The sequence below is a fragment of the Hippoglossus hippoglossus genome, chromosome 13 (assembly GCF_009819705.1).
Source record: "Hippoglossus hippoglossus isolate fHipHip1 chromosome 13, fHipHip1.pri, whole genome shotgun sequence".
NCBI classification, from domain to species: Eukaryota; Metazoa; Chordata; class Actinopteri; order Pleuronectiformes; family Pleuronectidae; genus Hippoglossus; species Hippoglossus hippoglossus.
In genome coordinates this window covers 1089112-1109111 of record NC_047163.1, presented here as the reverse complement: position 1 = coordinate 1109111, position 20000 = coordinate 1089112, and the positions used below count along the sequence as shown (strand labels likewise).

Here is a 20000-nt window from a genome sequence, read left to right as displayed (position 1 = left end):
GCGTCTTAAGGGAAGCTGCACTTCCCCCTGCAGAACAGCTGATTTGAAATAAATTCATTCATTAACGATTTTTCACAAGCAAAGCAATTAAGAGAACTGTACTTAATGCTGCTTTAATCAATGTTGGCCACAAGCTGACAGAAAAAAGTCCTGATGAATGTCGAGTCCGATGCTCTCGCTCTAGATGAGGTCTGAGAAGAGGATCCGCCTCATTAGGTGAGAGACGTCCCTCATCAAAACACTATGAAATCAGGTTTTAATTTAACTCTATATTTTGTTCCACTTCTGGGGCAGAATCTAAAATCTCCTGTTAGCAGCCAGGAGCAGGAAGTCGCCTCTTTGCTGTTGACTGAAGCTACTGAAGTGATTTGAATTTCACTTCAGACGTTGAATATTTCATTTGGGACGATGTTGGATTACATCAGCTCCTCCAGAGTTATCAGGCCACTCACTCGTGTCTGCGCTCCCTGGACGGGGAGGGAACACGACGAGTGTGAACAAACTGTCGGCGTCTGGATTTCAAATCGCTGTCCAACACGTTGAACTATGATACCGATGCTGCACGTGTGGATGTCGGTAGATTCAAAACTGCCTCTTCGGCATGAGATTAAAAGTGTCTGCAGGATAAACACGGGAATTGATGGATAACAAAGTGACTGCAGAGCAGCGGCTCCCGACCTCTGGGTCGGACGTCTTCTAAAGGTGACAAGATAAGTCAGAGTATCGCAGATGATTAATGGGGAACGAAAGAAAAGCAACATTTATTGTCTTCTTTTCCTTTTTGAGATATTGAGTCACTTTGATCTCTCTGGGCCTCAAACCGTTATTTAAATGAAAATCTGAGGAACATGAAGACACAGATTCAGGGAAACAAGCAAAACATTTAACTGAGCTGAGAATTTAATTTGTGGTCAAACGTCAAATTAACCTCAGTAAAGTCAAAGGTTTGAGACGTAACTCGGACAAACCTGCTGAATGTTCAGATTTGTGGGTCAGTTGTTTGACGTGTGTGTTTGTGTCGTCTCACCAGAGGGGGCAGCTGCAGTGGCGTCCTCCTCCCCGCTGGGGGCGCACTCCGTGTTGGCTCGTTTGGACTTGGGGATGACGCGCTTCTTGAAAGAGGTCCAGATCTCGTTGGCGTGTTGCGTCACAGTTCCACCTCCGGCTGCTGCTGCTGCCTTCTCCTCCTCGCCTCCCTCCGTCTTCTCCTCGCCCTCCTCCATCTTGACCTCATCTGCTCCTTCCTCCGCCTTCGCCTCTTCTCCTCCCTCCTCTCCTGCTTCCGCCGCTTCCTCTGGCTTCATGTTGTCAGCGGAGTCTTTGTCGGAGCTCTTGGTCTTGCCGCTGATGCCGACCATGGATGGGTCCCTCTTCATGCCCTGGAAGGTCCAGGAGCGTTTCAGCTTCCACCTCTTCTGCCCCGACTCTTTGGAGTCCAGCGTGGAGGAGTCTCCGCCGCCTCCTTCTCCTCCCTCCGCTCCTTCCTCCTTACCATCTTCTCCTCCGCTGCTCTTTTTGTGCGTCTTCTGAGCCATGAGCTTCTTGAAGGAGTGCCAGCGCTTCATGTGCTTGGTGGCAGCCGAGGCAGATGAGGCCTTTTGTTCTTCCTCTGCGCCTCCCTCCGCACCTCCCTCTGCTCCTTCCTCTGCTCCTCCTGCTGCTCCTCCCTCCTCTATGGTGGAGTCTGCAGTGGCGTTAAGTGCTTCAGGATCTTCCAGCCGGTCCAGGGACTTGGATCGGACCTTGACTGGTTTCTGGGGTTCTGCCCCATCCTTCTTCTCGGTGCTGCGATGGGAGAAGATCCTCGCCACCGGTTTCCTGATCATATCTCGAACTGTGGATTTAGCCTCTGCTGGTTTGGCCTTCTCTGTTTTCTTCTCCTCCTCCTTCTCTCCATTTTCTGGAGCTTTCTCTATCGCCGCCTCTCCTTCTGCACCTCCCTCTGCTCCTCCCTCAGCTGCTGCAGCCTCCTCTCCTTTCTCTCCCTCTTTCTCGCCTCCGTCAGTTGCGTTCTCCTCTCCTCCTCCTCCGGCAGCTGTGCTCTGCTCTTTCTTCTTCCTCCCTGCCATCACCTTCCCCAGGCCGCTCTTGTTGAGGAACGAGTCCAGGAACGAGGTCTTGGGCTCGGCAGTCGAGGCGTTTTCCGAGCTCTGAGGAGGTGCCGCCTCCTCCTCCGCTGCTGCTCCTCCCTCCTCGGTCCCTGCAGCCGCCGCTGTGTCATTATTCACAGTCTCTTTGTTATCGACCACCTCGCTGTTGACGGCAGCGCCATCTTTATCAACAACTTCATTGTTGACAGTCTCTGAGTTTGCATTGGCATTTTTAACTGGTTGCTCCGCCTCTGTGGGTTTGCTCTCGGGGGTTTTCCCGTCCTCCTGGACCACTGGTGCAGCGCTGGCCTCCGTCGCCGCCATTTCAGAAAGCGAAAACAAACAATAACAACTAAAAAAGTGTCTTCCTTCCTTCTTTCCTTCCTTGACCTTCTACCCTCCTCTTCCTCTTTCTCTCTCTCTCTCTCTCTGGTGTTTCGTTCCTCCCGCTGTGGTGGCGCTCTCAGGTCATGGAGAGCTGGGTGGAGAGCAGTGGCGAGGAGGAAAGATACTCAGCATCCTACTAGTCCTCCAAACTCCTGCAGAGACGGAGAGGGGAAGAGGTGACAGGGGTGAGGAAGAGAGAGGAAGAGGAGCAGATGGTTAATAGACTGAAGCAACACCATAGACACAATAATTGTAAAAACGAGTTCCAATCTGCCAGAGTTTTGGTGCAGGAGTTGAGCAGCTTCCTGTCAGAACAGATCCTCTGGAGCCAGAGAGGACGTGAAACCACGATGAGTCCACGTCCACACTGCTGCTAATCATTTCGTCACACACAAAGACATGTCTCGACCGACACTCAAAGTTTCTCTTCAAATAGTAACGGATACAGCTGCTATTATTCTGTTCTATTCTAATCTGTGTGGTCAGTAGTTTCCTGTTTTTATAAAACAAACAGGAGCAGATAAAGCTTTTGTTGTGGACTATTTCGGATTAATTCACATTTGGTACTTGTGACAGCAGGACTGTGTGTGTGTGTGTGTGTGTCTGTGTGTCTGTGTGTCTGTGTGTGTGTGTGTGTGTGTGTCTGTGTGTGTGTGTGTGTGTGTGTGTGTGTGTGTGTGTGTCTGTGTGTGTGTGTGAGCTCGGTGGAATCAGATCTACTGTCAGTAAACAGTTTGTTATGTTTTCACTTGCGTCTGTTGTTTGTTTGGATGTGTGTTTGTTTGTTTGTGTGTTTGTTTGTTTGTTTGTCCTGAACCGATTCCCCCCCCCCACACTGACGGACTCCACGTCCACAGAGAATCGAGCTTCATCACATTTTCCTCCAGGAACGTTTTCCTGGATATTGTGAGACGGCTGTTACTGTTACTCTGTAAACAATGATCCCATCTCCATGTGAAAAATCATATTCACGCAGATATGACCGCTCCTCCTATCTCCTCTGAACAGACGGGTGTTTTGGCCGAGGTCTCTGGTTGTGAGTCTGCACGTGCACTCTGTCCTCATTCACAGAAACACACACACACACACACACACACACTGCTGCGGATGTGGCACCTCTGGAGAATTCACTGAATGAATCAGCAGATCAATGAATCTGTGAGTCACACACACACACACACACACACACACACACACACACACACACACACACACACTCACACACACAGCGTCCAGACGTTTGGTGAAAACTCGCTCTCTGGGGAGGAGGTGAGAGAGTGAGTCAGACATGAAGGAGGCACTCAGGTGGGGATGGGAGGGCGAGCGAGGGAGGGCGTCACAGTCTGACAGAGAGAGAGAGGACGAGGTGTAAGCACATAACATCACATGCTGCAGATGATCTCACTCCAGTATGGTGAACTGGTTGACCTCACCAGGTTTAAATGCACCTTCAATGAGGCAAAATCTCCTGCAGGTGGACCCGACCCGACAGGTTCACTAAGTGCTGCTGCCTCCTGGCCACGTGCACGCCCCTCCCGCCTCGGCACTAACTACTGTTTACTACTCGGAGCCTCAAACCGCTGGTAGCCTGTTAGCTCTGACGCACACAGCTCATTTATTCTGCCTTCGTCTCGTAGCCTAAAGATAGAAAACTCCACGTAACACGGAGAATCAGCTGCAGACTTTCACCATCACACGGAGTCAGAGTGTTAATCAGCAGGAAACACAGAACATTTGTGGCCACGGCGCAGGAAACCGTGCACGTGTGTTTCTTGTTCTGCAGTAATTGTTTCATTTATCTTCCAGAGTCCAGAATATTTGGTTCAACTCACAAGTCAATGTTTGCAGCAACAACAGCTTTCATTGTTTGCTCAGAGTCGCATTAGCGGCGGAATTTGAACAGAGATCACGGATCTCTGGTTCTAACGTTCTGTTCATCAATAATTCAACCACTGAAGGAGGGAAATCATTTCTCCTCTGGTTCATATTAATACTGTGGGTAATGTGGTTCTTCTCCATCGACAATAAAAATGTTTTTTTCTGAAAACACAGTTGATATCTTACGGACTTGTAGCTTCTACAGGAGATTAAAACCCTGTTTAACAATCTAGTAGCTTGTGGTGATTCTACCTTGGAGGGTTAAAATATTATGGCTGGGTTAGGGTTAGGGTTAGGGTTAGCCTAACCCTAACCCTAACCCTAACCCTTTTCAAAGTCTCTATTCTGAAAACGAATGAATTTTTACTTCTGGAAACACTGTTGAACTCGATAAGATGCATCGCAAACTAGATCTGTTCCAGCTCTGACTTTAAATTCATGAGCCTACAGTTGTACACAATAAGCGCTGGGGCTGATGGGTAACGTAGTCTCGAAGCTGGAGAGACTACGTTCAATCGACTTTACACAGTGTTGATTGAGGCCGAGGCTCTCTTTGTACCGGAGTTTGAAATCTGATGTCACTTGTGCACACGTCCACGTGGAGCGATGCCTTTTACGTCAACCAGCAGTGATCGCTTTGCCAGAGCTGAGGGGGGGGGGGGGGGGGGGGGGTTACCATAGCGACAGAGACGTGGGCTACAGTCAGCGGGAGCGAGGCAGAAAACCTAAGAAAACACAAAGCTGCTGATAAAAGAGAAAGTCTGCGTTCAGAGGATTTGTCAGAGAAAAGTAAGCGATCGACAGCGACACTAACACTTTTGTGTAATTACTCTCACTGCCAGAAGGGGGAGTCACTGCGGGTTTAAGGTATCGTACACATCCAGTGGTAATGAGGAATAAAACAGCTGTAACCAGATAAGATCATGTGATGTCGTGCCGCCTCACAGCAGCTGAGCTCCAACGCCGTCGTCTTTGTTTCACTTTCTCTTTATTTTGGAGCTTTTCTTTGTTTTGGCGGGCGATGGAGCGGCAGCGGCAGAGGATGGTGGATGTGAGGCTGAAGCCCCGAGGTGTTGGAACAGCATCAGACAGAGGAGGACGACAAAATGGTGGGAGGGGTGGGAGGAAGAAGAAGAGGGGGAGCGGGGGGTGCAGGATGGGAGGAAGAGGAGGAGGAGGAGGAGGAGGAGGAGGAGTGGTGCAGACATGAGCTGATTGCAAATCGTCTCTCTGTTACGTCTTTCCTCAGCTCTGTCCGTCCGTCTGTCTGTGTCACTGTCTGGTTTTTCCTCTCGTCTGTCTCCCCTGTTTCATCTGTTTCTCTTTCGTTCTCTTCCTCTTTTCTGTCGTCGTCACTTTTCCTCTCGTCTGTTTTTCTCGGTTTCTCTATCCGTCTCGTTTACTCTGCGACCACCTGTCTCCTCGCCTCATTCTTTCTTTTCTTTCCCTCATTATCTTTCATTAAGTTGTTCGATCTCTCGCTCTCTGTCTTTCCTTCCGTCTCTGTTGATCATTTCCTCCGGCTCTTTGTCTCTTATCATCCTTCTCTTTCCTGTTGCCTTCACTTTTGCATTTTTTCATCTGTCTATCTTTCCATATGTGTCCCTCCAGCTGTGTCTCCAGTCTCTTGTCTTTCTCTCTCATCCTGTCTTTCTGTCCCTTTCAAACAAAGAGCAAACACTGAATAACAGTTTCGACGTGGTGATGAGGTTAAACACCCGCGACGCGTATTTGCATCCAATGGGCAAAGGCTCGCTAGTCGTGTTGGGTGTGAATGCACCACTCGTGTCGACAGCGTCGGTTCGATTCCCTAAATGAGCCTCGATGCCTCCTTTCTCATCTCAGAGCAAACACTGGACCGTCCTCTGCCAAAGGAAACCAGGTGTTTCTGTCCCACAATTCATTGCAGCAGCAACATTTAACCCCAATAACGAATAGGGTCATGAAATTTTATTGGAAATTTGAAAAGTCATTCAAATGTAAGGATGGGATTCATAGTATAATGACCTGTTTGAATTTATAATATACAGTACAGTGCATCAGACAGTGGGAAGGAGTTCTGTTTGTCCTCTTCACAATAAACCGTTCACGTACACTGGTCATGTGCTGTATCAGGAAGTAGATCGTCTCCTCTGGAGGGGGTTGCTTAGTCACAGAACACCAGGCGTTACCGTAGCAACAGCGATGAGTTGCAATGGTTCAGTGTGTAGAATGTAGTGACATCTAGTGGTGAAGTGTCATGTTGCAGCTGAATCCTAAATCCTAACGAATTCTCCTTCTCATCTTGATCCTCGTGATGTTTTATCGCAGCTCAGTTTGAAACTGTTGAGGATCTTTTGGGGATTTCCCTGAATCACACGTGTGAAGGTTGAGGAAGTCGAAGGAATTCTGGACTTGAACCCTGTGAACCGACTCAGCTGATTGGAGTCCACACATCTCTGAGAGGAATGTGGAAAGATGCATCCGTTCCTTTCTGTTCCTTCCTGGTGCAGAAGGAAGCGTTGCTGCAGTGGAGCTGATGTTGAAGAAGAGGTTTACACACTGAGCCTCGTGGGTTTTCACACAATGTGCAGGATTCAACCAGTTTCCACTCAACACGCTGTCGAATCCTCTCCTGGTGCCTATTTGAACAGCTGCTCCTTTCTGTGCTGTTTAAACTGATAAATTCCAAATGTTTGAACGCCAGCGTTTGGCGGTTGACCCACGTTCCCCCCCCGCAGCAGCACAGAAATTCTTCCTCATACGACCAGACTGGGAAACAATAGTCTATTTTCTCGACAGCTGATAATGAACCACAACCACAACCACCAGCTGGAATATTCAACTCTGTCTCCTACAAATTATAATTATCTGCTAATTCACAACAACAAAACTGAACTTTTAATCAATTAATGAAGAAATGTATCTGCAAACCGACCGCGACTCTACTTCATTTAACTTCCAACAGGATTCGCTCGTGGTGAATAATCCACCAGTCCTCATTTCTCTGGAGAAGTTCAGGTTGAAGGTGAAGGCTGATATGTGTTAGTCGTTGCTACGGTTACGGCTGTCGCTTCACAGACTTTAAAAGACGCTAAAACAGAGAAGTTTGGAAACGCTGCTAGAACCGTTAGTTTGAAAACTCCCGGTCTGCGTTTTAGTCTCTTTAGAAACTGAGATGTTTCGAATCGATGACGTTGACTCACAACCTCCAGGTCACGTCGTAGCCTTCTCTGATTCGTCAGGCTCCGGTCACATGACCTCCTTCAGTGTAGAACACAACATGGAGAATCAGTTAAAGTGTCACTGACCCTGTTGTCTTTGCTAACAGCTGCAACTAACAACCCAGGAACACGGTTTTCACAAAATGAACCCTGTAGTGTGGATGTCGCCTGCGTCAGGGTTCAAGTTTCCCCTTTGGGATCAATAAAGGATCTGATGGACAGAAAAGGAGGCGATGACGCAGGCGCCCTTTTGCTTTCAGTCTTATCAGTGGCCTCGGATCGGCCTCAACGAGCAGCAGTGACTTTATCACACGACTCGGATGCTTGGATAATGTTCTTGGTTTAAAAGTGACACCGCATTAGTGCGGCTGTAAAGTAAAGACATCACGAGGGACACACAATGAAAATGTCTTTACGAGCCCACCAACCTTCCTGGATATAAAAAACTCCATTTAGTTCCTTCTACAACACAGTGGACACCACTTAGTTTATATAACAATAGTTTAGTTTCAGCAGATTAGTATAATAACGTGCAGGCGTCGGTTTAAGACGGGAGTCTATCACCTCAGAGTTAAACAGGTGAGAGTCCGTCTCTCCAGCTGCAGTGTTTTCTCTCTGTGTGGTGACAACCTAATCCCACAGGAAGCCTGTTAATGGAGTTCTAATGGGCCGGTCAATGGGGAGGAGGCCGAGTGGACTGGTTCCCACTTCACACTGTGATAATCGCCGTCCTCTTCACACCTTCAGCTGCAGCAGGACCACGCAGCGCAGGTTCCTCGCCGCAGGTCTGCAGACAGACTGATCAGACCTGGACAGGTTTCATGCAAAAGAGATTTGCAGTCGTATTAATTAATTATTAATTGGTATAACTCGTATTATTTTATTGCTATTTGAATTTTAACTTGTTGTATTCACTGTATTTTTGTGTTGTTGTAGCTCAGCACCATTGGAAATGAGGGTCCCACCTCAATGTGTCTCCAGAGGTTTTTAAATAGATACATGATGTGATAACGACCTGGTGTCACTCACGTCTCTATGAGAGCTTCCTTTGTTTCATGTTGCTTTAATTAAATTTACTCTAATCAGAACAATTTGGCAGAAAGATTTTAAAAATCTTTAAAATCTATATTTAAAGGGCACTGGATGATTTGATTCTCCTGGAGCCTGAGATTAAACTTTACATGCATCAGTGATAATGACCCAGAAAAAGTTTAAACGTGTGGAAATACCACTGCCGGTGACATTTCAGGTGAAATATGGAGTTACACTTTTTGAAATATTGAGCCGTGAACACCGAGCGCCTGCAGCATTTTGTGATAAAAAAAACATCAGCCATGTTCAGTGGAATCAGGCCTGCAGGAAAACTACGCTCACACTTCACACTCACAAAGCTGTGGGAATTGAACCTGTGACCTCGCGCACGGTGGGTAAGTGGAGTGGAAACCGTGTCCGTTCCAAGACAAGAGTGAGTCTCATTCGTTTGCATGGTCTAAAAGTGGATCGGCCGATAATCTGCGATCCTGTGACCAGAGAGTTTTCACCACAGACGCCATCTGAGGAGAGAAATGAGAAACTGAACCTGCAGGATTCACTAAACGTGACGAAATCCCTGAATCACTCACTGAGAGACTCGGTTCTGCTGCTGGACAGAAAACCGATGTGACCAAAAACACTCAACGTGTCTAAACTTGATGAAAATCTGGATTATTGAAGTGTGGCGAAGTGTTTCTGGGTTCAGTCGCTGTTCCAGAGTTTCAGGAACTTGTTGGATGCAGCCACTTCGTTCCAAATGAAACTATGGAACAAACACGAAGCTTCAGACTCTCAGAGAGAAAACCTTTCTGTGACGTCTGCACCTGATCTGCACGGGGATCCACAAAGTCCGAGCTCACGAAACACAAAGTATTTAACTTTCATTCTGGACGGACAGAAGCTGAGACTTCTGGAAACGATCTCTACGTGAATATACAACAACATGCTTTGCAGCTTGATGATATTTTAATGCCGTCGCAGATTACTTTCACATCATCCGTTTTGTCTTTGGTTTAATCCTCGCCCATCTGATTCCTCCATCTTTATGGAGTAAAATGAGAACGAGCGTCCTGACTCTGCTGCGGAGGTCAACTCACATTTGGTCGTTTCAATTTAACGGCTGAAGACAGAGATGTGACCTCAGAGCAGCAGAAGATATCACATCTATCACCGAGGAGCTGCTGCTGCTGAATCAAAAACATTTTCTCTGTTTGGGATAAATTGAGTTTATTGATGCTGAAAACTCTCCTTTTCTTTTACAGCTGCAAAATAAAAGATTGTGATAAAAATCTAATAAATAGTTTGTCAGCTCGAGGCCAAACAGAATATCTCAGAGAGGGTTTTGGAGAAGTGGTGCAGCCGGACAGAGGCTGATCATCCACAGGAAGCAGCTCCTGACGTGGTGGTCGTCGGTGGAGCTTCTCCACCTGCTGCAGATTCTCCACCTGCTGCAGCTTCTCCACCTGCTGCAGCTTCTCCACCTGCTGCAGATTCTCCACCTGCTGCAGCTTCTCCACCTGCTGCAGATTCTCCACCTGCTGCAGCTTCTCCACCTGCTGCAGATTCTCCACCTGCTGCAGATTCTCCACCTGCTGCAGCTTCTCCACCTGCTGCAGCTTCTCCACCTGCTGCAGATTCTCCACCTGCTGCAGATTCTCCACCTGCTGCAGATTCTCCACCTGCTGCAGATTCTCCACCTGCTGCAGATTCTCCACCTGCTGCAGCTTCTCCACCTGCTGCAGATTCTCCACCTGCTGCAGATTCTCCACCTGCTGCAGATTCTCCACCTGCTGCAGCTTCTCCACCTGCTGCAGCTTCTCCACCTGCTGCAGATTCTCCACCTGCTGCAGATTCTCCACCTGCTGCAGATTCTCCACCTGCTGCAGCTTCTCCACCTGCTGCAGATTCTCCACCTGCTGCAGATTCTCCACCTGCTGCAGCTTCTCCACCTGCTGCAGCTTCTCCACCTGCTGCAGATTCTCCACCTGCTGCAGATTCTCCACCTGCTGCAGCTTCTCCACCTGCTGCAGATTCTCCACCTGCTGCAGATTCTCCACCTGCTGCAGCTTCTCCACCTGCTGCAGATTCTCCACCTGCTGCAGCTTCATTGGGAGAATTGAAGCTCACACGCAGCAGCTGTCTGTGTCATGAAATCTCTCCCAACGTGTTCTGCACCGATGATTCTCCGTCTCAACATCTCACCTCCTCTGCAGCTGCTTTCTACCTCAAACTGTTCACAGCGACCGGGGGAATGTTTTCCACCTGAAGCTCGTGTTGAATCTCGGACGTTCAGATTCATTAGAAATGATAAACGAGGGTTTGTGAGTTCACAGAGATTCTGGTGATGCTGTAGCTGATTTTATCATCAGGAGGGAAACAGACTCACTTTACTGACGGAGATATCGAGCAGAAACAGTCAGATCAGACCTGATGGCTTCGATTCTCCAGAGTTTTACTTCAGCCACAGTATAGATTTTAATGAATGACTTTATTCTAATTAGATTATGACTCTATTATCGTCATATCGGATCCTTATTCTTCAAATCTCAGTTTGTAGATGAGTCTGAGTTTGTTTTACTTTCTCTGTGTTGAGACATTTTGAAAAATACATAACTGAAGATTTGTAAAATGAATCATAGTTCGCACACTCATCAATCATAAAATCATAAAAAAAGACTTGTTACCATCGCCCAGAAGTTATTCAGGTTCAGTTACAGATTTTCATTTTTATATTTGTCTAGAAACCAGAAAGGTTTTTGATTGTATCTCTTCTTGACACCAGACGCTTCCTTTAATAAGGAGACGGTGAGAAACATAAGACAGAACTTTAAAGCTGCTTCGTCTTTGTCCCAAACAAAGATGGCTGCTGTAAACAGAACAGCTGGGGTTGAATCATTTCTACGTTTCCCATCGTTCCTCCCTCTTTTCAGGGCCCATTTAGAAACGTGTAAACGCCGACTTGATGAGGATGAGCCGCGGTGTGATCTGCCTCGCTGAGCTTCAGCCAGATAAACTGTTGTTGTTGTTGTTGTTGCTGTGGATTAGAGGCGGGTGTGTTCCTGCAGCAGATTGCCCTCGGAGGGAACGGACAGGCCTTTTAGTGTAAAGGTATTAAGCCCAGGTCTAATCCAGAGCTCGGAGAGCAGCCAATTTAAACTGGATTCACCCCACAGGACGACGCTCTATCTCTGTCGCTGTCCGAGATCCACCCTCTGTCTCTCACTCGGTTATAACCACCTGATATATAACACACATCCAGATTCTTCTAGTGGCTCGGGAGCTCGTCAACTGACCCAGAAGGTCACCAGGGGGCGATCAAGACCCTTTGCCTTCACTTTTGGAGCCGTCATGTCGTCCATCTTTATTTACAGTCGAGTTGTGGAGATTTAAATGAACATTTCATAAACTTAATGATGAATTATTCATCAGGGAAGTGACCTGAAACATGTTCAGAAAACCCAGTGAATCAGAATCTTCTTTTCATGGAGTTATAAGTTGTTTGAATTGTCCTGTTTTTCGTCTTTGCAGCACTTTGTGCTCCGTGTTTTTAATTTTCCGTTGTGCCCTCATTACTACACAGACCCACTTTTTCTAAATAGAATTCCTTAGTGATCTGAGCTGTGGTGGTTTTGCATCAGGAGCGGGTGGTGGAGCCGGCTCTGCTCCTGAAAGGAATTCATGTGCATCGCTGTTAGGATCCGTTTCATCTCAAATCAGTTCCTTCAACAATAAGACAAACGGTGAGTGAGACGTGTGCTGGGTCACACGAGGGACCGTTCCTGATGGAAGCAGGAAGATTCCTCTGTTACAACCACGTCTGAGAATAAAATAAAATCCAGATCGTCCCAGATTTTGTAAGTTTACACAACTATATGAACAAATAACAACTAGAAGAAAAAACTGATGAATCATGAACTTGACCTGAAACTCTCTTGGATTAAAGAGTAAACATGAAGATCCCAGATCTCTTTCCCTGAAGCGTCTCCAGTGAACATGTGTGACAGTTTCTCTGTGGATCTCAAATCTCACATTTTGACATAAACTATTTAAAACCTCAAAATTTCACGTATGCAGTTAATATCTTAATATCCAGTCGCTGGATTAACATAAAGATACAAAAACAAATATTCGTGGTTCCCTGATGATGAATCCTACGACGGTGGAGATCCTTTGGCTTTTCCGAGAGGAAGAAACTTTCAGCTCGAAACCAAACCTGATCAAACTAAACTCACTTCCAGCTTCTCACGGAGACACGGACACTTTCCTGCTCGGACTGAATGAAGATTGATTGGTTTAAAAATAAGTTTGGATATTAACGGCCACAGCAGCGTCCCCTTTGTTTAATTTAAACCACAGATTATGTGTCTTTAACGCACTGGCAGAGCTGCAGGATTATGTAACGGTACAGAACCCCTCCCTGCTGACGTGTCCCTGAGCCAAACCCTCAAGCTGCAGGTTGGAATCCTGCTCGGCAGCCAACCTGCAGACCTTCACCTGTGACCTTTGACCTCTGGGAGCAGAGGGGTCAAGTGGAAAGAGGATTTCCCTGCAGGGAGCAATAAAGTTTCAAATTACATGACACTTGATTTAAGCCTGTTAAATCCATCAGAGGGATGAGGAGAGGCTGCACGCAAAGCTCTCCCACAGGTCGACATGTGAAGGAAGGACTCACACACACACACACACACACACACACACACACACACACACACACACACACACACACACACACACACACACACACCTTCAGAGCTGGAAGAACTCATCAGACTGTGAACTCGTCAGCTCCGTCCCTGCTGATGTGTCTGAGTCGACATTTATCTCCACCAACAAACACCTGAAGCTCCCGACGCCAACACTGATGAATCGTCTTCATCTGTTTCTAATGAACCTTCAGGCGGCAAAGTCATTATACAACCTGCAGATCCACTGTCCAGACGAGCGAGCTGTGAATCAGAAACAGTCCGTCCACACTAACACACCTGAAGACACACAACCATTCACACACACTGCTCACGGTGTAAACAGGAAGTAGATTGTCTCCTGGAGGAAGAGTGATGGTGAAAAGTAAGAGCAGCGATTCCTTTAGTCTCTGTTCGTCCGAACTAAAACACAAACCCCAGAGTTTTCAAACTAAAACGAGACCAGCAGCGTTTAGATGAGTCTGGAAAACTCTGCCAGATGTAGCCATAGCAACAGTGACAAGGTTTAAAACTAAAAAGTGTGGATGTGGTCGTTGCCTTAAACGCATTAAAAATGAGAAAATATCAAAACAGCACATGGATCCACACTTTCTTCTGATAGTTACAGTCGTCAGCAGGTTTGTCAGTGAAATTAAAGCTCAGAGGCAGAACATGGAAGTAAAGGAGATGCTGGTTTATCTGTGAGAAACTGTAAAAGTGACCTGCAGCAACTGAGCCGCAGCAAAGAAGCTGTTATCTACTGAAACGATCAAGAATCAATGACTGAAAAGATACATTTGATCAAACTATAACAAACTGTCCTTTGCTTTGCTTCCAGAGAAATGAGAGAGGAGCTGTTGGACCGAACGTGGAAACGTGTCCTGAACAAGCAGCAGAACCTGAGCGGCTGAGGTTCTGGTTTTAAACGAATTAAGAGACGTCAGTGAAGTTTTAAATGGATGATTGTTTGGTTTGAAGGTGGAAGATGTTTCTGTGGCTGATTGTTTCCTCCTCTCCTCTGTAGAGAAGGAGAATGAACTCCAGAATGCAACAAGTGTCAGAGGTCGAGATGATTTCGTCTCGTCCAGACGGAATCAGAGCCCTGAGACTTCCTTCACCGAGATGCTGAAGAACAAACAAAGTGTGAAAGTAAAAAGAGTTTCTCTCCGACAGCCTGACAGAGTTTCTGTCCTGGAGGAAACAAGCCACTGATCTCTGAGAGCTTGAAGACGTCTCAGTTACAGAAACGTCCAGTTTGTCTCCACACTGAAAGACACTGAGTTTGACCCATCGCTGTCCCTCCACGTCCAAACTCCGTCCCCTCGTACCTGCAGAGCGACGGGAGCTTTGCACCGCTGGTAAAGTTTAATTAAATTATTGATTTTCATCATCGATGTTTAACTTTGAAATATGTTGATCATAAAAAGTCAAACGTGATGAGTCACGTTTCTGAATCAATAACAAACAGCAGCAGTACTTTCCTTTTTAAAAATCATAATATGAATTTTGACGACTCATCTTTCAAACATCCAAACTGTTCACGTTCCTTAATTCTCTGGTCGAATCTTCAGATCGGAGAAAACAAACTGTAAACACGTGTAGAGTTTTAAACTGAAATGAACCAAATCCTGGTTTTCTGTCTCTGAAAATCCACCTGACCTCTGAACAGTTAACACCTGAACCTTCAGCAGCTTCAGGGTTCACACCTGAGCAACCTGACAGAACCCAGAGACCCTCACCTGCGGTCACAGGATCTCATTCACACCTGGTGGGACCATGAGATCTGAACCCTTCATTCACACCTGGTGGGACCATGAGATCTGAACCCTTCATTCACACCTGGTGGGACCATGAGATCTGAACCCTTCATTCACACCTGGTGGGACCATGAGATCTGAACCCTTCATTCACACCTGGTGGGACCATGAGATCTGAACCCTTCATCCAAACCACGTTTTCTGTCATGCTGCTGCAGATCCAAATCCAAATCTGTCGGGATTTTCCGAACTCTACAGAATGAAACTGTAGTTTGTTTGTGAGCAAGATTACACGACAACTACAGGAAGCAGTTCCATAACACCTGGAGGAAGGACGCAACTTAAAGATTGGTGCGGATCCAGGAAGGTTTTTATCACATTCTTTAACATTAGGACGTTTTTCAACATTTTACTTAATATCTCAGAGAATGATTCATAGATCTCGGAGACATAAATCAGGCAGGTTTAGAGGACTGCTATCAAAGAGTGTGTTGATTGAATTTCAGGGACTGATGGTGGAGGTGTGAGCTGAGTGACGTTCAGCTTTTACACATATTTGAATTCTCTTCAGTGGAGAAACTCAACCAGCAGCTCGCAAGCAGCCCCTGGTTTAAAGGGACATTCTGTCTCTCCTCTCTGTCCATAGTGGCATCATTATGAGAGCCTATTATGGTGTGACAGAGGCCGACTCACAGACTAAATGCCTTGTTTCTGTCGGCCATGGGAGTTTTCTATAGAGCCGCAGATCCCTCCTTCAACAGAGAGGCCCCTTCATCGCGCTGCCCTCCTCCTCCTCCTCCTCCTCCTCCTCCTCCTCCTCTCATCCTCCTCGCTCTCTTCTCCCTCAGACACAGACGAGCCTTTATCTGCCCATCATGTGCTCGCTCGCTCTTTCTCTTTTTTTCTGCAGCCTGACCCTGTTTTCCACAGCGAACAGGCATGCCAGTTAGGATTTGGTGGGGGGGGTGGGTGGGGGGGCGCGCACACACACACACACACACACACACACACACACAGAGCGATGGGGAAAAGGCTGATTTGGAAAGCCAGCTAAATATTTTATCCATGGCCACGTTATCTGTCTGTGTAGCTTAATACAGATTTGATGTTATCTTCTTCTAAGTCTTTCCAGCAGAGGTTTTTCCTCTTTTTTCATATTTGGTTTTCTGGTCAAATAATCTGCTGTGCACGTCTGAACTGTGCACGTCTGAACTGTGCACGTCTGAGCTGTGCACGTCTGAACTGTGCACGTCTGAGCTGTGCACGTCTGAGCTGTGCACGTCTGATGGGAGACGTGTGTGTGCACGAGGGTGAAAACATGGAAAGACTCAGCCGATGATTCTTCAACCAGGATAAAGACGGATCCACCGTCAGGCGGCAACAAACTGTTATTTTCAGTCTGCAGTAATATATTGATTATTATTATTTTGAAGTAATCATTTCTCCCAGAGTGACCAGCTCCTGACTGACATGTTTTTTTGGAGTAAAAAATTCTGTTTTCTGATAAATACATTTAAAATAATGTGAGTAATTCGTAAGATGTCAAACTCAAAATAAATGAAACTGAGGTTTGATATTTTACAGATTCGCTGTATCTTAACTTAACTTGAATTAGGAAAATAAACATAATTTTTATTACGTTCATTATAAACATAAATTCACATGTTCTCTGCATCGTTTAATATGTAAAACGTGTTTTCATATCGACACAGTTACATCTGTGAAAGGTTCATAATAGTGACGTCTTCAAATCACTCAAACACCAGCTCCAGTGTTTATGATGATTTAAAAATCACAAAGTCAGAGCGACAAAATTCAATCAACTGATGACGTCATCACCAATCAACAAAGGCTTCAGCCTCAGGAGTAATAAAAATTTTTTTAAAACATAATGAAACTCGTTTTAATCTTTTGAGACTTAGCTACACACACACACACACACACACACACACACACACACATATATATATATATATATATATATAAAATCCATGGCGATGATACACTGATAAATTATAGCATTGAGATAAAACATCAGTATTTTATAATATTTATTCATATTTTATATTTGAACTAGAGGCGACTTCTCCACAAACAGTTATTAGATTTAAATAATTGTCGGTTTTTAAAAGATAAGTACTGTCGCCTGTAGATGACATCATCCATCAGTGCCAGTAAAGTAAAGATGGCGTTATTTGACGTTGCCGTGGCGACTGGCTGGCAGATTGTTACTGTGCAACAGAAGAATTTCCTCTTCTTCCTCTGACAGACGCCATGTTTGCCGCCGTCTGCTCCTGCGATTTTTCGCGGTTTAGCTGGCGAGCACGTGGCCGACACTCCTCCTCCTCCTCCTCCCTCCCCCATCACCTCTCGTCTGACTGACAGCTGTCTCACCTTCTCCTCCTCCTCTCCTCCATCTTTGTCTCATTTCATTCTTCCTTTGACAACCTCCCTCCTCTTTCCCTCGTTTCACACATCTCACATCACCTTCGTTTCCTTTTGTCTCTTCCTTCCCATATTCTGTCCTTTCTTTTCTCTCCCTCAGCTCTAATTCTTCCTTCCTCCTCCTCTCTTCCCCTTTAGTTTCCCTCTTCACCTCCATCCTCCTCTCATTAGTCCACCTTCCTCTCTTCATCGTCCTTCTTCCTCCTCTCTTCCCCTTTAGTTTCCCTATTCACCTCCATCCTCCTCTCACTCGTCCACCTTCCTCTCTTCATCTTCCTTCCTCCTCCTCTCTCTTCCTCTTTAGTTTCCCTCTTCACCTCCATCCACCTCTCACTCGTCCACCTTCCTCTCTTCATCTTCCTCCTCCTCTCTTCCCCTTTAGTTTCCCTATTCACCTCCATCCTCTCTTCATCTTCCTTCTTCCTCCTCTCTTCCCCTTTAGTTTCCCTATTCACCTCCATCCTCCTTTCATTAGTCCACCTTCCTCTCTTCATCTTTCTTCCTCCTCCTCCTCTCTCTTCCCCTTTAGTTTCCCTATTCACCTCCATCCACCTCTCTCTCGTCCACCTTCCTCTCTTCTCCTCCTTTTACTTTTCTTTCTCCTCATGTCTCTTCCTCCCTCTTTGTCCTTTACATCTTTTCCTCTCCTCTCTTTCCTTTAAATCCACCAACCATCCTTCGCTCCTCTTCATTCCTCTCTTGTCGTGTCCTCTCTTTAAACTCTCCTCCACTCATCTTGTTTGTATCTTTCCATCTTTGTCGTTCCTGTTATCCTCTCATCTCCTCTTCTTTCAGTTTCCTGTCTCACATCCAGAGACGCTGATCTACCTGCTGAACCAACTCAGAGAATCTGAACATCTGACGCAGCAGCTGAAATTCAAATCGTTCGTCACTTCTCCGTCGGAGCTGAGAAGTCGTATCTTCTGTAGCCGACGTCTGAATCACGATTCAAATCAGGTTTATTCTCTTAAAATGTAAAGCTGGCATGTACCAGTGGAGGAATGTAACTAAGTACAATTACTCAGGTACTTTACTTAGTGAAGTAACTTACCTCCGGAGAGTGTTTGTTTATTTGTTTGTTTACGCAGAAACAACTGAAACGACCACCATGAACTTTAGTGGAGGAGACGACCTGAAGAAGAACCACACACCAGGACTTCACTTTCACTTCTCGTACATTGTGAGATTCATTTCACATATTTGTGTTAAATTTGATTCAGATCCAAATAAAACTCTGGATCTAGTGAATTTAAAAGTGGTTTCATGAGGAGAATGTTGGGAGTTCACACATTATGATGAAAACCTATTATCACTTTACATTTATCACTTGACATTAATTTATTAAATCCGGCTCCACCTTCATGAACTCACATTGAAATACAGTTTTACTGATCATTTAAAAAATGTCCCACTGTCATTAATTCATTTTAAACCTGTTAAATCTGGACTTTCACCTCATTGTTAACACTAATAAACAGCAGCTACTAACGTGTAATAAATGGTTTATAACACACGTGTAAACAGATGAAAGTGTATTTGACACAATAACTGATTTGTGTTATTTGTTCAGTTTTGTTCGTTCTCGTCCGAGTTCACTGAAGTTGAACCAGAGTCAAACTCTTCTGTTCACACTCTGATTCTCATTTTCACTAATGTCATTTCATCGAGATAAAAAATATTCACCTGTAGAGAATGAAATGAATCTTATGGAGGATAGAGGTTAGTGTCAGAGTCTTCACCTCCTCCTCCCTCCATCCTTCTCTCCTCTCTCCTCCTGCCTCACACTCTTCACCTCCTCCTCCCTCCATCCTTCTCTCCTCTCTCCTCCTGCCTCACACTCTTCACCTCCTCCTCCCTCCATCCTTCTCTCCTCTCTCCTCCTGCCTCACACTCTTCACCTCCTCCTCCCTCCATCTTTCTCTCCTCTCTCCTCCTGCCTCACTCACTTCCTCCTCCCTCCATCCTTCTCTCCTCTCTCCTCCTGCCTCACACTCTTCACCTCCTCCTCCCTCCATCCTTCTCTCCTCTCTCCTCCTGCCTCACACTCTTCACCTCCTCCTCCCTCCATCCTTCTCTCCTCCTTCCTCTTACTCTTCACCTCCTCCTCCCTCCATCCTTCTCTCCTCTCTCCTCCTGCCTCACACTCTTCACTTCCTCCTCCCTCCATCCTTCTCTCCTCTCTCCTCCTGCCTCACACTCTTCACCTCCTCCTCCCTCCATCTTTCTCTCCTCTCTCCTCCTGCCTCACTCACTTCCTCCTCCCTCCATCCTTCTCTCCTCTCTCCTCCTGCCTCACACTCTTCACCTCCTCCTCCCTCCATCCTTCTCTCCTCCTGCCTCACACTCTTCACCTCCTCCTCCCTCCATCCTTCTCTCCTCTCTCCTCCTGTCTCACATCTCTTCACTTCCTCCTCCCTCCATCCTTGTCTCTCCTCCTGTCTCTTACTCTTCAGCTCCTCCTCCCTACATCCTTCTCTCCTCCTGTCTCACATCTCTTCACTTCCTCCTCCCTCCATCCTAGTCTCT

At 46.3% G+C, this 20000-nt stretch overlaps 1 protein-coding gene across 2 annotated transcripts in view; it reads right to left on the bottom strand.

Moving 5' to 3' along the window:
• Positions 1 to 20000, bottom strand: part of si:ch211-137a8.4 (uncharacterized transmembrane protein DDB_G0289901) — a 29777-nt gene that overhangs the window by 6535 nt on the left and 3242 nt on the right. For both annotated transcript variants that reach the window (XM_034604877.1, XM_034604878.1), the window contains exon 2: positions 1028 to 2629. In XM_034604877.1, the coding sequence (XP_034460768.1) occupies positions 1028 to 2414 (1387 nt within the window). In that variant the 5' untranslated portion in view covers positions 2415 to 2629. The remainder of the gene's footprint in view (positions 1 to 1027; positions 2630 to 20000) is intronic.